Below are 18114 nucleotides of genomic sequence, written 5' to 3'. Positions count from 1 at the left end.
GCATATGAGTGGTGAAATCAATTATGCTAATATGCTGATACGCATAGATGCAGATATATGTACATATGCCAACTAATTAAAATAATCTTTCTAATCGGAAACCACAAATCCTAAACATATTTTCTCTTGTTCCTAAAGATTTTTATAAAATAGTTAAATGCCAGCCTCCTATTCGTGCCCTCCCCGACCTATACATTTTCAATTTTGACGTGCACATCAGTTTGGTGGTCCAGCAGACATGACTCTACGTGGACGTGATCAGTTAGTTTGTGGGAGAGGAGTGGAAATCTCTGCGTTCCTAAGCTCTGCTCTTTCAGGCCAGATCCTGACGAATGGAGGGAGAGCACTCCAAACGCTCCACACCACAGAAGCACTAAGAAGTATAAGGGATGCCCGTCTCCCGAGAGGGAGGAACCTGAGAACCAGCATAAAACAGGCAGTGGGTGTTAGATGACATAATCATTTGTCTAGGACTTAATCAAATAAAACAAAATAAACCATTTTTTAGGCCCCACTAATGTTTGATGGAGCTGCATAGGACTTAGCTCTGTTGCAGTATGAGCGACTAAACCACCATCCTTTGCTGGTTTAGTCATCTGATGAACAAAAAGGGACAAGATTGTGCCCGAGGCTTTGTTCTGTGCACAATCAGCCTGGGAGTGAAAGGTGACCCTCAAGCCCATCTCAGCACACTGATAATTTTTTCACTGGTGGATGAGAGGCAGCAAAGCTAACTTAACTTTGCCCTAAGGGTCTGCAGAGCACAGAATAGCCCAGGGTAGATCGATCCTCTCTCTGTTTTGGGAATGGGTTGCACTTAATGAGGAGGAAGCCTGGGGAGAAATGAACCTCTGTGGGAGGCCCTTCTCCAGGAGCCCTGTCACGGTGTCATCTTGTCATCAGGGGATCTCCAGATGATCTCTGGGAGGCAGAGCACACACACCACTGAGAGAATGTTTAATGATTCAGGAGAAAAGAATTGGGATAGGAAGGAGTGATGGAAAAGAGGGAAAGAAACCAGCCATGCACTTCATTCAGGAAGAGAAATCAGCTTGTTACAATAGAATGAGCTTCCCATTCGCACCCTGTCAGCCTGTGGTGGACACAGTATAGGATTTCTGAAGACGGACAGCTCCAAAGCAGGTCAAGGGAAGGAGTCAGCCTTGAATCAGGGAAATTGAGACAGGTTAGTGAGTATGATTACTAGGTAGACAGGGAGGTCCCTGATGGAATAAACAAAAAGCAGCCATATCCTGAAACTCCATGTCCTGGAATGTCTCCTTCACTCCAGGACAGAGACATGAGAATACACCTTACGGTTAATAGATAATCTCAAATCCCTTCTGGCCAGACAAAGGAGCAGATCTGATAGGTAGGAATGAGTTGGTTCGTTAATCCCTTCAGGATGGGCAAACAGGACAAACCTGATAGATAAATCCAATTAGAAGTCTCCAGCCCCTTTCCCCAAGCAGGCAAGGGAAGGTATAAAAGTAAGAGCTTTTGGGGCCCGGTGGCTCAGGCGGTTAGAGCTCCATGCTCCTAACTCTGAAGGCTGCTGATTTGATTCCCACATGGGCCAGTAGGCTCTCAACCACAAGGTTGCCAGTTCAATTCCTCGAGTCCCGCAAGGGATGGTGGGCTCCGCCCCCTGCAACTAAGATTGAACACGGCACCTTGAGCTGAGCTGCCTCCCGGATGGCTCAGTTGGTTGGAGCACGGGCTCTCAACCACAAGGTTGCCAGTTCGATCCCTCGACTTCCTCAAGGGATGGTGGGCTGTGCCCCCTACAATTAGCAATGGCAACTGGACCTGGAGCTGAGCTGCGCCCTCCACAACTAAGATTGAAAGGACAACAACTTGACTTGGAAAAAAGTCCTGGAAGTACACACTGTTCCCCTTCCCCAATAAAATCTTTAAAAAAAAAAAAAGTAAGAGTTTTTGCCTCAGTCATGGGGCACCCCCTCCTGCTCGGGAGCTGTAACCTCTTCTCCTGCCTCTAATAAACTATCCTCTTTTTAAAACTTTTTGCCTCTCCCTGGTCCGTGTTTCCATTCTTTGGCTTCACGAGACATGATCCTGGCCAGCCCTCAGAAACTGCCGGCACATCCAACATCACCTACATCATTTGGGGAGTCACAGGAAAATATCCCCACATCAAAATCTCTGGAGATTTTGTAACTCCAGAGATATTTACATTAAAAGGGGCTATTTCCAAACCTTCTTTAACCATCTCAATGAGCATTTCCGTGACACCATCACCACCCCCTTTCAATTTCCTGCCATTTTCCACCCTGAAGGCTGGAGGATTCTAACGGTAGAATGGAAACACATATTTGGAGAGTTGACAGGCATATGCTGCCATGTGTGACAAATGCTGTTGACTGGCTGCCAGGAAGAGATGGGTGTATAAGAACAGAAAAAATAGAGGGGGGCATTGAGGGGAACCTGAGTAAAGATGAAGGAAAAGAAGGAAATGATTCTTACAACATTACGTAACCAATTTCCATGTCTAGCCCTTTTCCCTTAACCCTATATCCACTCTGAGTTCAAACACCTCAGTTCTTCTAATAGCTACTGTGGTTGGTTCGCACTCACACACTTTCAATCAGGAAAATTGCAAAACCAGGCTAGCCCTCTGGCATCAGCTCCCAGGCCTTCCCAGCTGGGGCACGGGTTCGGTCGTACCTGGCAGGGAAGTTCACATTTCTCCCCTCGCCATCCAGGTGCACAGGTGCAGGTCCCATCCAGGGTGTTGCAGGCTCCGCCATGGAGGCACTGGCATGTTAAGTTACAGCCAAAGCCCCAGGTGCCACTGGGACAGCTGATGGAGCAGTCCACCCCGTGCCAGCCTGCCACGACAAGAACACCAAAGCACATGAGGAAACAAAGGCAGCAGGGAGTTTCGCTGAGCCTTTCCCAGCCACTATCCCTTTAAAAACATCTTGGAGAGGCACAGCCGTGTTGCCCCAGCACAGAGAGCACTAGCTCTGCCACGTAAAGCCTCTATCAGAAATGAACAAAAGCACCCAAATAGCATGTGTGCCGTGTGATCTGTCACAGGATGCCAGCACTGAGAAGCACTTTTGGGCTCACTGGGGGAAGGACATGCAGTGGGGACCCCTTAATGCACACGGAAGCACACCACGGAATGTTGAGCTTTGTTCAGGTCGGAAAAGGGAAATATTTGTATATTTGTATGGGAGGGAGAAGGAAGGTTTGTGTTTGAAAGAACAACCCCGTCTTGAGAGTAGGACCCCGTTAATCATGAACAGTAAGTATCCAGGATAGACACGTGCTGGCCCTCACGTAAAATCAGTGAGTGGCTGCATTTCTTGTCACGACCACTCCAGACCAGTGAATTTAGGGGTGCAGACACATGTCTGCTTAGTTGACTTGTCCCCAGAGCGCAGACTCACAGACTTTTGGAGCTGGCAGCAACTTCAGAGATCATTTCCTGTGAGCCTCTTCTTGTTGACTCACGAAAACAGGAGCACCCACTCTGGCTGAGGGGCGTTCAGAGATCAGGTAGCAAAATCTGGCACAGGAGGAGCTAGCACTCTAGTCAAAGTTTCTTTTCTGTGACTTTAGGAAATCAGGACCGGGATCAGATTAAAGATTCATCCACTCACCTGCCTTGCAAGTACAAGACCCGTCCACAGGAGAGCAGACAGCATCGTTCTTACAGCCACAGAAAGAGGAGCAGTTTACCCCATAGGTTCCCAGAGGGCACGGAGCAGAGCAGTCAGTTCCCTAGACAGGCACAAACAGGAAAACTCATGCGATTCTACCAACTGAAAGAAGGCCAACACACATAAACAAAAACGTATTTTGGCCATGCTAATTTTACTCCCTCTCTCATTTTAACACACTGTATTTTAAAAAGTTGCTATAATGTCACCACTATGCAAATTGAGAGATTCAAGGGCAATGCTAGCTGGCTTATGTTTATGATACAGTATTGAATACGATCCAAAAAAAGCCTGCTGCCTTCATTAATTTTCCTTTGTAGCAAATATAAAATCTTTCGCCCTTGCTCAAACAAGTAGCTATATAACAATAAACTGTAGCTGTACAATTACTGTCAATAAATAAAGATAAATATGAACTAAATGTTACATTGCAATGCTTCCTAACTTCCTTGTGTAGTATGTAATATGATTAGTGAGTGAAGCAAAGGGACAGCACACATACTCAGCTGGCAGCGCGATTCAATTTGTTATCGGACAGCGAGCCTTAACCCCTTAAGCATACAAGTAGGTTATCAAAGCTACAGCCAAAGTTAAGTAAAGTGTACTTGTAAAGGAGGTCACATCCTTTAAAAACAGAAGGGCCTCTTTAAGGCAAGGCTGATAGACAAGGGCTCAATCTAGGATTGTGACATAGGTTAGAAAACCCTGTAAAGATCCTCTCAGCTCAGAGACTTGATGATCCACTCGTTCTGCATTATGTGCTCTGGAACAATTGGCATTCTTCACAGTTTAACATTCTCCTCCTTAAAATGGGGGGAAATGATTCAAGAAAAACCCATTTTCCTTTAAAAACAAAGATTTCTAACCTGCAGCTAAGAAATCCTGGAAACCAGGCAAAATTCTGCTCTATTGGCATATTGGCATTTTTGTAAGGTCCAGATTCTCAAAGGAACCAAAAAACGTGCATACTACTAACCATTGTGCGTAAATACATAATAAATGCTAACTTGATATATTAGGTGGCTCCAAATTACATGGAATTAAGACAAAAACTGTTGGCAATACTACATATTACACTTGGGAAAGTAATTTCTTTGCTACCTATAAAACACTAAAATAATGACATAGGTAATAATTAAAATACATCATACTTCATAGCACATATTAATTAAATAATTAAATATTAATGCCACATTTATAGTTTTACCAGCTTTCCCAGTCATCATTCTAAGGCAATTACTTATATCACTTATTACTACTTTTCTCTACTCTTTTTCTTGTTAATGATGGGATTGATTTTAGTACATTCATTGTGCTGCAGAAAAGGTCATATAAATCGTGGTATCCACAGACTCCACATTGCACCCCTCAAATCCTTCCTCCAGAGCCCAATCCACTCACTTTGAATCCTGGGGCACAGGTGCACTTTCCAGTCACACTGTCACAGTCAGCCCCATTCTGGCAACTGCAGATCTGTTGGCAAACTTCCCCGTAGAATCCAGGAGAACACGTCTCATTACAGTAGAGTCCCGACCAGCCTGGCGTACAGGTACACTCTCCAGACATGGGGTGACAGCTGAGAGCATGGATGAAAGGAGCAGGTCACTTTCGGGTAAATGACACCCAATGCAAATATTGCTTTAGCCATGATCACTAAATGTGTGGGTAATTCCACACACACTAATTTAAACTTCATTCCCAGGCTTTGTGATATTTAATTAATTGGCCCAAACCTGTTTGGTACTACAGAAATGTTACATGAAATCAGCATCATGCTCTAATAGGATGATGATCACAACTGGGTCCTTTTGCCTGAAACTCACTTTAATTTTCACAAATTGAAAGCACTGATCAATAAAAGGTCAACTCGAAGAAAAGATCTAAAGGTCTCCTCCAATAAGCAATACCAATCAGTTAGCCAGGGTGATGTCCAAGGAACTCCCAAAAGCTACAACCTTTTCCACCTGTTTCTTCTCTCAGAACTCCATACCTGGGGCAGAACAGCTGTCTCTACCTGAAACTGCAGTTGCACTGACGGGCTAGGGAGCCAGCTGTCGCTCCACAGCAAATGGACACATCAGCTGCGCTAAGACGCACATGCTACTGAGGTTGCTGACACAATAGAGCACCCTGTGGCACTCAAAACACACGTGCTTTCCACCACAGGAAAATCTTAACAATCAAACTAGCTCTGCTCGCAATTGGAAGACTATTAAAGATGGGTTTCCTCCACTCATAGAGCTAGAACACTTCCCTTAACTGGGGTCAACAACAAAATCCACTGTGACATCCAGACATTTGCTAAAGGACCTCTCATTAGAGTTGCCGATCATAGATTCTCAGCTCTTGGAAAGAACAATTTTCTGGGAGAGAGGAAGACTGAGGATGTAATTCAAGCTGTCCCCCCACCTGGGTAATCCTAGTGAAAGCACACAACCTCTCTGGGCCTCACATCCTAGTCTGTCAAGTGAGGATCTCAGCTCTGTAGGTTGGATGGTTTGTTCCACCATTTCAGAAATTTACTTAAAGATAGTTTTAGGGCCCTACTCCAATTACGAAGTCTGGCAATTAGGTTCGCGAACTTGCCACCATGCACTTACATTGGCAGCACTGTAAAAACAGCTCCATAAGGTTTCATAACCTTGGTATCTCAGTGTCTCAAGCTGTGTTCATGTCGATGTATGACAGTGTCATGCTGAGTGGTGTTCATTATTGTTGTTGTGTGTTTTTGTGTGCTGTTGCGAGAATGTCTGAGCTTGAATAAGAGCAACGAACAAACATTAAATTTCTTGTTAAAATTGACAAGAGTGGAAGTGAAATCAGGGACATATTAGCCCGAGTTTATGGGGATAATGCCATGAAGAAAGAGACAGTGTACAAATGGATTAAACATTTTTCTGAGCTGTCACTGATGAAGAAAGATCAGGGTGACCAGTAATGAGCAGAGCTGACAAAAAAACATGGCGAAAATTAAGCTAACTGCGCATCAAAATTGTTGGCTGACTGTGAGAAGCATAGCAGACCAAGTAAACATTGATAGAGAAACAGGAAAATCTTAACTGAAAATCTTGGCATGAGAAAGGTGTGTGCAAAAATGGTCCCGAAGGAGCTCACTGATGCACAAAAGCAAAGAAGAGTCCAAAGCTTGCCAAGACCTTTTGGAGAGGCAAGATGATGTTTTGGGTTGTGTTATCATTGGTGATGAAACATGGATGTACCGATACGACCCTGAAACAACGCATCAAAGTGCATAATGGAAGTCAGCCAATTCTCCATGACCAAAAAAGTTCTCAGTCCAAATCAAGAGTCAAAATGATGTTCCTAACATTTTTTTGATATCATAGAGTTTATTCGTTATGAATTTATACCAATTGGACAAACAGTTAACCAAGTTTACTATTTGGAAGTGCTGAAAAGGTTGCATGAAAAAGTTAGATGAAAACGACCTGAACTTTTTGCCAACAATTCATGGCTCTTGCATCACGACAATGCACCAGCTCACACAGCACTGTCTGTGAGGGAGTTTTTAGCTGCTAAACAAATAACTGTATTGGAACACCCTTCCTACTCATCACCTGATCCAGGCCCCAGTGACTTCTTTCTTTACCTGAAGACAAAGGAAATATTGAAAGGAAGACATTTGGATGACATTCAGGACATCAAGGGTAATACGATGACAGCTCTGATGGCCATTCCAGAAAAAGAGTTCCAAAATTGCTTTGAACTGTGGACTAGGTGCTGGTGTCGGTGCATAGCTTCCCAAGGGGAGTACTTCAAAGGTGACTGCAGTGATATTCAGCAATGAGGTATGTAGCAGTTTTTCTAGGATGAGTTCGTGAACTTAATTGTCCGACCTCATAAGTACCCACAAGCAAAGCCTAGGCATCCATTACAAGCATTTTTCAGGAAACAGGGCATGAAGAGATATCTAAGTATAGCTCTATGTTTAAGATGGTTACTTGGATGTAGAAGGCTCGGATTCAGAAGACAAGGATCTGAGTTTCAAATCTGCTTAGATCTACTCAGATTTACTTACCTGCTATTTAACCTTCGGCAAATCACTTGTCCTTGAGCAAACATCTGGTATTTCCATGGCTCTCAAACTTAACATGTCAAAAACTGAGCCCGTGTGCGTCCCTTTCTTCATTCCTCTCTCAGTGTCTATTCCTCATCATCCCCAATGAAGTATTGGCACCACCAGTCACTCAGTTATTTCAACTAGAAATCTTAGTTATTCCTGATAACTCCTTCCTCATCTCCCATATCCACTTCATCACTGCACCTAACTATCCTAACTCCAAAATTCATCTTGAATTCGTCTACGTCTCTTCATCCTCACTGTTACTATCTCACTCCAAACCAACCTATCTCCTAACAGCCTTCCAACTTTGCTCCCTGTATCCAGTCAAGCCTCATCACCTAAAAAGTAGACCATATTGTATCATTCTCCTTAAAACTCTTCAAAGGCTCTGCACTACACTTAGGATACAATTCATACTGTTTAACATGGCTAGAGTGACTATATAATTATCTAAACCAGGACATTTTTTTAAGAGTGAAAAAGGAATTATTAATAATTACATTAGGACAATAAGCCTCAACCAGGCGGTCACTCAGACACCAGCTATATGGTCACCCTAAATACACCCCATGGCTCCCACCATCTGGTCACTGCCTGCTCCCCAGTCTCTTCTTTCATAATTTCTCTCTTCATTGCTATGCTCAACTGCAGTGGATTTGTTTTAGTTTGTAAAAGCGTTGAGGTTTTTCAACATAAGGCCACGCATGGGCTATTCCATATGCCCACAGCGCTGTTCCTCACTCTTTGCCTAGCTTTCTTCATTTTAGGTTTCCAGTCTCAGCTCACATAGTATCTCTTCCTTAGATAGGCCTACACTGACCACTCACATTGAAAACAAGTCTCTTCCGTCATTTTCTTTCATAGCACCCTGCTCTTTCTATGATCTTGTGTTTATCTGCACAATCTTTTAACGTCTTCCTTCCCCTCTAGACTTCGAGCTACACGAGGACAAGAATTAAGTGCATTTTGTTAGCTGTCCCTGTCCCACAGACAGACCACAGTAAATACTGATGGAGTGATTAAGTAAGACTGATGTGCAGTGGGGTCTGACTCCAGGGATCCTGCTTTCAAACACTAATCTGCTTTTCCCTGGTATATCTGAGTCATCCAGCAATGCTAAATTACAATCTGTGTATCTGAATACAAAGGCAAGGTTTCCCCTAAATTTAGTTTTTACATTGTCGAAGTCAAGGCTTAAGGGAATCACCAGTAATTTCGGGGAACACTCACTCACGTGACATTTATGGTGATATTGCAAGTGAATGCACAGACTAGCAGCTCATAGTCACTGAGCCTGAATGTGTGCTAACACCATGCTAAGCAATCCATGTGCATTATTTCATTTAATCCTCACAACCATTCCAAAGGTTTTATCACTGAGGAAAAAGAGACCTAGAACGAGTAAGTAATTTATTCAGTTTCACACAGGCAGTGGCAGAAATCAAACTCAAACTCAGATTTACTTATATGTTTTTACACCAAAGAAAAAAAAAGCTCGGTAGCAGGCTGCTTGGAGAGCCAGATATGAAAAAGAATTGCTAACATTTAGGATACAGTATAGATAAAAAGTTAGCAGGACCAATAAAAGCCCGTATTGGGCAAAACACAGGGACAAATTTAACTTTACTTCGGTAAGGCCCTACATGTAAGAAAAGGAAATGAAATATTTCAAGTAATGGATTGGTTAAAAGTTTACCTTATCTAAACATAATATTACAAAAAGGACATTTTTACTAGAAAATAGTACTTTATGTTAAAAAGGAAGTAATTTTCATGGTACAGACATAAATGTTAAACGAAACAGATAATTTGAGGACGGGGAATTGAACTAAGCTAGAGGCAGATGGAGAAATTGATATTCAACGCCCCCCAGAGAGCATTAGTGCAGCACTCTGGTTTCTAGATTGATTGACACCAAAATTAGTATTCTGCAATTTGTAATTAGGTGTAGGAAGCCAGAGCACTTTGGAGGCATTTGATGTGTTCTCATGCAGGCAGCTTAATTGGTAATGAGATTTACGTGTTGATGTTAGAGCAGCAGATTAGAAATTAAAGGGTGATATACTCCTACCTGGTTTCTGTCTAAAGAACAGGTTGCTTTGTGTATATGAAAATAGGATTATATACATAGAGGGAGGGATACCTATCATTTTATGCACAAATATAACTAGAGATAACTCTTCTAGTAAATTTTCAATTTAAGAGTTCAGTTATTATAAGAGTCCAATACAATACTGGCTAAAATAGAATGAGTTACTGAAATTCCTTTTGTTCATTTCCTTAGATGTTGTTAATGTTCAAATGTAATGATAATTAGGTAGCATTTGCAAATAGGCACATCCTGATTGCCCATAGCTATTAAATTCCTTATTCACAAGAGCTAATATAAATATGTCATATGGAATCTTACTAAATCTCAAATTTTATTTTCAACTAAAATCAGTTATATCATTTGACTTTTATCAAATTTAACTGTTATCAAATGCTCAAAATTATTTCCACCATTAGAGTTAGTTTTCAGCTGAAAAGTCCAGGTCCCGTGAATATCTTTAGGCTCTAATAATATTGTTGTAATTTAAAACACTAACATCACCTATAAATATATTTCAATTCATTTCAACCCTATGAAAGATTGAAAAATAAGAATGGCTACAAATTTTTTGCAACTCCTCCCATCAAGAGACAGAGTATATTGAATCTGGACTTGGTTGTGTGACCTGCATTGTCGAAAGGAACATTAGCAAACATGACATAACCAAACATTTGCAAAGTGTTTGCTTTTTGGAGCTTCCCCAGTCTTTTGCTGCTTTTGGAAGCCAGTCATCACGTAAAGAGGCCCAGGCCAGTGTTAGATGCTGGAGACATGGCTCAGTCATCCCTATCACCCAGCCAAATGCTAGACATGTGAGTGAGGAATTCCAGGCCTAATCAGACTCTAGTTGATCTGCCAGGTGAACATCGGGAAACCAGCAGAGGAACCACCAAGCTGAACCCAGCCCAAATAGTCAAGCAAAATATCATTAGCTAATAAAAAATTGTTACCACTAAATTTGGGGTAGCTTCTTTTTTTCTTATGCAGTGAAAGCTAACTGACACAAACCTCTACTCAAACATATGGCTGCAATATGTCAATATGTACATCCACAGAACTCAAAATTTACCTAAAGACAATGTAAACTAATAGTTTGCATTGCCTTACTTATCTCATTAAGTATAATGAAAGCATTTAGGATAAATATAAATCATGAATCATGTAATAGCCAGTTCCACATGCTTGATTAAATGGTAAAATGAACAAGCTAGATTTTCAGTTAATACAAAGATTCCATGCCTTTTGGTTCAAAGGAATCTTGTGTTTCCAGGAATTTTACATAGAAGTTCAAAATGTAAGAATCAGACGAATGGTTCCAACTGTGAATTCAACAAGACGGACTCATTTATTCAACATTCAACTGGTTTTAACAGAAACTTATAAAAGCTAATTTTTAAAAGTAGCTTTCATTATTTAGGGAAGCACTTCATAGGCTATTTGTTTTTAAATCTGATTACTTGTTATGTATTATTAGATAGACTCTTAGTGGTCTTTTGACCTACGTGATTGTCAAACAATTTCACGTACAGTCAGTTCTCCATAACTATGGGTTTCACATTCATGAATTAGATCAAATGCAAATAAAAAATATTCGGAAAAAAAATCCCAGGAAGTTCCAAAATGCAAAACTTGAATTTGCTAGATGCTGAGCACTATGCTGAATCTATGCAAATGAAGTGATGTGTAGGCATACCTGCTGTAGCTTATATGCAAATGTAAGTTATATTTATAAGAATAATATGCTACTTTATATATTATTCTTTATAAATGTAAGAATAATATGCTACTTTAAATAAGGTACTTCAGCATCTGTGGATTTAGTATCCATGGAGGATCCTGGAACCAATATTCCGAAGATACTGAGGGATGACTGTGTTTCTTTGATAAAGCATACATGCTTAGGTACCTGGGACCTATGTTAAAATTAGCATGGTATTGACGGTAAGTAACTGTCCACTTGCACCTGCCACTACTAACATGGTACCCAATTTCAACAAAATCAACATTTTTCTCTGCTTCTCCAATCTTCTCGTAGCAGAGTTCCTTTGTGTAAGTTTTGTAGTCTATGTGTTTTCAGGCTGTGTCTACATACAATGCAATAGCAGAGTGGTATTAAAAAGTTCTTAGCTATCACTACATGAGGTTTACCTTTTGCTGGGACAAGGCTTACTGCAAGGAAGGTGGCTAGACTCATGAGTTGTCCCTAATCCTGCCAGCTCCTTAAACATTAGAGAGGTTAAAACCAAGAAAAATCCTGTAGAGATTATTCATTTTTACTGCCCAGATGTTTGTTTAACCTTTACATGTAAAGAGTGGCAGTATTTTCCAATAAAGAAAACCAAAAGTTGACTGAAGTAGCTTACAAAGTTGCTTAAGATACATTAAGAATGTACTTCTTTTATATGTCCCACTAAAATGTAACACACACACACACACACACTCGCAGTGCAAAGTCCATATTTTTGCTCCTAACAATGGTTTAAAGCAGAGACCCACCACAGGCTTCTGTTTACTTTTAACTTTTGTGCATTTGAGATTTGATGTGTCTACAAGTTATCTTTTAGGAGCATGAATGAAGTAACAGCTGTGTTGAATGCAAATAGAAATAATTCTCATGATGTCTGAACTGCTACATAATGCACTACATTTTTGTCAAATTCAACTTTTCCAGCAGTCTGCAATGGAGACCCAGAATTCTAAGTGATATGTATCTGGTCCTTGGGGGAGGGAGAGGAAGTAAGGGGGTGGAAAGATATTTTCAGGGACAGACAATGTGCAGTAGGGTGGGTGGGATCATGGTTTCCTGTCTGTACATTCTTTGAGAGATGTTTTGAGCTAAAAGACCCCTGTGAGTTCTATGTCAGAGTAATCGATTCCGAAAACATATTTCACATGTGACAGCCACATGTGAAGCACTTGCACAAAGCTTCCACCAGTACACTTCCTCTCCACACAGATGTTTCGTCAAGTAAGATGTCGCCGGGAGAATCATTTTGTGGTATTTTTACATACTAAAAACCCATGCCTCTCATTGCGTCTTTTCTTCTAGAGGCATGTCACAGAATCCCTTTAAGGGACATGTTCTAATAACACAAGCAAGCTTAATTTTTGCTGGGAGCCATTAATAGAGAGAGAATTTAACATCCACCCGTGACCATCTAACAATTTTAGCACTTCTGACTTGTGCCACCGCCCCGCCCCTAAGTCCAAAGGCCTTCCATTTACTTAGCGGTTCCGGCCCAGGATGACCCAGAAGCAGGAAAGGTCTTGGCGTGGGAATCTCTCTGCCAATCTCTCCTTCCAAATCGTGGACACTTCCTTCCAGGGGCAACTGACCCTCACCTATGAGTGTTGTCCAGGTGGCAGGGGCACCGCTTGTCACATCTGATGCCGTAGAGACCTTCCGGGCACAGGCGTGCCTCGCAGTGCTCACCAGAAAAGCCTGTTTCACAGAGGCAGGAGCCACTCACGTGATAACATTTCCCTCCATTGACACACCGGCAGGTCTCAGCACAGCGCACTCCATAGGTACCAACAGGACACTCATCCTGACACCTATCAAACAGAAGGCAGAAGCGTAAGTTACATTTGTTAGGACCATGGGAAAACAATCAGTCAATTCAAAATGGCTTTGTTATGTATAAATTGAAACTGCTTTTTGGACTTGATATTTATTTTGTGTTTGTCCCTATACAGGTATGAAAAGCACTAAGATGAATTACTGTGACCACAGAGGGTAGTGATAGCAATATGACCCGTTCAAAGAAATAAAAACAAATTATGAATTTGGGACATGAGGCATGTTTTATATGCAGTGGCTTGCTGTGGGGACAGAGTCCCAGAGAGCAGTTTCCAGGCTCTCGGCCTCACATGGGAAGGTGCTGGCTCGGGTAGTAGATGGCCTTCAGCCTGTAATCAGATGGCCACCTGCTGTGGCTGGGTGGCCATCAGCTGTAACCGGTTAGCCATTGGCCACTAATATAACTGCCATGGCTACGCTAGGGGGGTTGGTTGGTTGGCAGAGAAGCAGATGGCGGATTGTGGCTAGCAAGTGGGGTTAGCAAGCGTGGATGGCGGATTGCGGATCGTGGGGATCCTATTTCCGGTGTCTCGCTAAGCCGCCAGCGAGACTGCGGTGCAGGAAGACCCTCTGTTGGGGAACTGGCGGATGTTTGCTTTTGTGTCTCAACCAGCCGCCATGGAGAATATAGTGGTATGACTCCCCTATCTATGGCTCTGTTGTTGTTCCTTTTTGGCCTCACCATATCCTGCGTTCTTGTGTGGGGAGCGGGAGCTGAGACCCTGCATTATTACACTTGCTAAAGGTATATATGGCATTTCGGTAGATATCAGGAAAGGGAGAAAAGAAATTGTCCAAATGTTACTCTCTGGTCCATAATTTGGAAATTTAAAAATGTGTTTTCTCCATTCCAAAGAGAAAACTTTGCAGTAAATTTGAAACCAAATTTGAATTCTGTTGGCTTTCATGTTGACATTTAATCTCAGCCATGTGTCTGCTTTTTTCAGAGCTGAATGGTAATCACCGTTCCTCATTTAGAAAGTTATACAACTAATAAACAAAATCCTCTTTAGATCGGGGAAAGTCTGAGCTATTGAGATCAGGTGTCTTTGATTCCAACCTGGCGAGCAGGAGCTGGTAGGTTGCAGGAAGGCTTGGAGTTCTCTAACGCAACATTTTTGTTAAGTGGGGTATTGTCCTCTGTTGGGAAGAAGGGTTACCAAATGGCAAGGAAAAAATATCAGACCTCAAAAGTTCACTATTGTCTTTTTAAAAATGACATTAGAGCTCAATCCCAGAGGAAGGACATGCTCGGGGTAAGTTAGATCAGGTGGGAAGCTGAGTTGTTAGAAGACACAGGATAGAGAAGAGAAAATTATCATCTTTCCATGGAAAGCAGGACTAGTTCTCAGCCAGCCAGTTTCTTTCCGACCAGGCAAGGTGACTCGATGGCGCTTTCTGCAGCAGAAGGAGCGCCTTCTGCCAAGGAAGAGGGAGCTGGGGTCTCATCCAGCAGAGCACTCACCACAAGCAGGGTAACACTTTGTGAGTCTCAGCAACCACTTCCTGTGTGGCTCACAAGTCATGCCAGACCCAGAGTCTAAAATGTAGGTCAACATTGCACTTTTCAGATCAATATAAAGCAAGCACAGCAAGTGCAAAAGAAATTCAAGCACACTTAAAAGCTACAGTAAAGTGTCTGAAAAGCCAACATTTTCCACACGGCTTTGCATATTTTTAATGATAGGGTGTGATTGCTAACAATACCATGGCTGGGCAGGAATTCTACTATGTTTCCCCGAAAATAAGACGTAGCCAGACGATAAGCTTTAATGTGTCTTTTGGAGCAAAAATTAATATATAATATTACTATAAGACCGGGTGTTACATAATATAATATAATATAATACCCGGTCTTATTTTATAGTGATATAAGATCAGGTATAATATAATAAATATAATAAATATAATATAATATCAGGTCTTATATTAATTTTTGTTCCAAAAGACGCATTAGAGCTAGGTCTTATTTTGTCCAGCTAGGTCTTATTTTAGGGGAACCACAGTATTATATGTAAGTGTAGAGGATAAATCTTGAGGATCCATTTGATACTTTCTTTTCTGGTTAACTCTGGCTCTAGCATAGTATATTTAATGTGATAGAGACAAGAAAAAGTGCCTCTTGCAAATTGGGTTTCATAGACTCTAGATATCTTTAGGCATGTTTGTGAGTAGTCAAAGCCTTCAAATCAACAGTTCAACAAGCTGTTAGATAAGTTCGGAAGTAATTGCACTAACATTTAGCATAAAATCAGATATGTGTTACACAAGTCTACCCATTTTTAGACCAGACTATTTTTAAAAGGTACTCTATTTTTTTAACTTGTAAGAAGCTATAATAAGCTTAGTTTATTCCTTAAAGATGTAAACTTTACAGAAAGAAATGCTGAGGTACAATAATTTGGCCTCATCGTAGCTCTGCCTAATGTTGACAACTCTGCAATCTGTCCAAATTTTCTTGCAAGTCAGTACCAAAAAGAAAAAGATAAGGTAAAATAATACCGGTTTCTCTCTCTTACATGGACTTGAAAAGAAACCCAAATGCTAAGCGTTGGACTGCATGATTTTAAACTTAGTAAAAAGCACAACTCTTAAAGTGGGTGAACTGGTTATAGATGGGAAGCCTGGAAAAATGTCAGCTACCAAATGACAGGGAACCAGTGTGCATATTTTACCATGTCTTGGCAGAGACTCCCTTTTCTCTGGGAAAACAAGATTCACAATAGCTGGTCCTGACCCATATTTATCTTTCTAACCTATAATTAAATATACTACTAGTTTGTGTTATAAATGGCGAAAAACCATTTTTGAATTTGACTTACTAAAGTAGCCAGGACAGAAAGCTTGGTTCATATTCCCTCCTCTTTTTTGTCAGTGTTGTGCTTGTAAGAGAATCCTGTTAATAACAGTTGTGTCTCCTTCCATCTACGAAGCTAAACTGGTGGGGTATCTTTCTAGAAGTAGACATTTTCCATCTTGAAAATAAATGCAATCATGAAGTAGCTTCCACCTTTGTGATTGGCTGAATGAAAAGTCTTTGTCAAGCAATCTCATCTCCCCTTTTGGGCCCTTTATTGAAAAGAAGCATCACTTCCCAGCACATTTTATACCCTTAATGTTGCTTTTGTGGCTCCAAGTGGAAAAAGAAAAGCTGTCTTAGGAATCAGTAAGAGGAAATACATTTTCTTAGGAGACAGCAGAGAGGCAGATAAAGATATAGTAATAAATATTGGCCACAGTAGAAATATAGAAATTTGGAGTTCCTATATATTTTTTTTAGATTTTGAATAATGCCCTGGAATTGGGAAAAATGAATAAGCATTAAATAAAGATAAACTAATATAACATGACACCAATTCCCAAACCAACGAGGGTCACAGGCATGTTTTAGTACCATTTCGATTATTATATTGCATCTCATTGTGAACTTATGGAAAAAGAAATGAGTTAGGATATACGGGCTTCCTCTCCCTCCCTTGTCCTTTTCAGCATGTGCCTCCCGAGAGTGACTGGAATAATTGAGCCCAACAATGATTTAGTTTGAAAGAATCGCATTCCTCATTAAAGCTAGGATCGATGGATCAGACCCTGCCTTTCAAACATCTGGAACTGTTGCTCTGGAGAAAATATAAAAAGCACTGGGAACGAGCCAACTTTTCCACCATCCTAGATACGGGAAAGAGTTCTTCCACTGAAGACCAGTGCTACCTCTCCTCCCCACCCCCATGCCCCCAGTTCCTGTCTATTATTTATGACTTTATCTACTTTCACGCACATCCTTCTTTTGTGGGTAGTAATGGACACAGGTGTGGCAGGAGAGTCTTGGGCTTCACCGTAACAGAATCCACAATTGCTGCACAGACGTCTCCATCCAGCTAACACTCACAGAGCACCAAGGATGGGCATGGACCCCAGCAAGGCAATCAAGGCCTGAGCGATTCCATGACAACCCATCAGCATGCAAATGACTCCTTTAACCTTTCCAGACGAATTTTTTGTGAGGATATGGAAACGCTCTTCTCTTTACTCTTGCTTGGCTGTGCCACTTTACACTTCCCTTATCACAATCTTTCCATAAACGCCAAAGCCTATTTTTTGGGTATCCCATGAGCTGCCCTGCCTGTATACAAGGAGCCTGTTTTGTTTTTTCTGTTTGCCCTCAGTCTGGGATGGCAGTTCCCACATCCTGGGAATGCTCTGCTGGCAAGGCCTGTGGTGGTACCTGCTCCTCCAGGCAGCGGCCCTCTGGCCTAACTAACCTCAGTGATCAAGTTACGCTGACTTCTCCAAACAGGGGAAATGGCAAGGTGGGACCCCAAGCCCCTTCCCCATACCTCCTGCCACAAATTGCCCCATAGCCGTGCATTTTTTGCCTTTCATTGTGATAAATGAGCTTGTTGACACTGAAAGAGAGAGAGAGAGAGAAAGAGAGAGAGAGAGAGAGACTCCAGATGGGCATATCTTAATTGGAAACAGAGAACATGCCATCAGTTCATTGGGAAAACAGTAGTTACAAGAACAACTCAAGAAGCAAGTTCCTTCTGCATTTTCCTTTTCTTTCTCTGGCTCTTTGCCTTCCTTACCGCAAATCTAAAATTCACCTGAAAATGAGCTGTTATTCCCTTTCCCTGTATTCCAAATAAGATGAGTATAAGCTTGCCTTAAATGTTTG

The 18114-nt window shown here is 41.6% G+C and overlaps 1 protein-coding gene across 7 annotated transcripts in view; it reads right to left on the bottom strand.

Moving 5' to 3' along the window:
• The window catches only part of MEGF10 (multiple EGF like domains 10), a 158400-nt gene that overhangs the window by 37296 nt on the left and 102990 nt on the right, over nt 1-18114 (bottom strand). For all 7 annotated transcript variants that reach the window (XM_033110933.1, XM_033110932.1, XM_033110931.1 and 4 more), the window contains 4 exons: nt 13205-13417; nt 5091-5265; nt 3630-3750; nt 2686-2849 (listed from right to left, as the gene is read on the bottom strand). In XM_033110933.1, coding sequence (XP_032966824.1) covers nt 2686-2849; nt 3630-3750; nt 5091-5265; nt 13205-13417 — 673 coding nt within the window. The remainder of the gene's footprint in view (nt 1-2685; nt 2850-3629; nt 3751-5090; nt 5266-13204; nt 13418-18114) is intronic.

Source organism: Rhinolophus ferrumequinum, chromosome 7 (genome assembly GCF_004115265.2).
Source record: "Rhinolophus ferrumequinum isolate MPI-CBG mRhiFer1 chromosome 7, mRhiFer1_v1.p, whole genome shotgun sequence".
NCBI classification, from domain to species: domain Eukaryota; kingdom Metazoa; phylum Chordata; class Mammalia; order Chiroptera; family Rhinolophidae; genus Rhinolophus; species Rhinolophus ferrumequinum.
The sequence above is the reverse complement of the archived record's forward strand: the minus strand, read 5'-3'. Positions and strand labels throughout refer to the sequence as shown.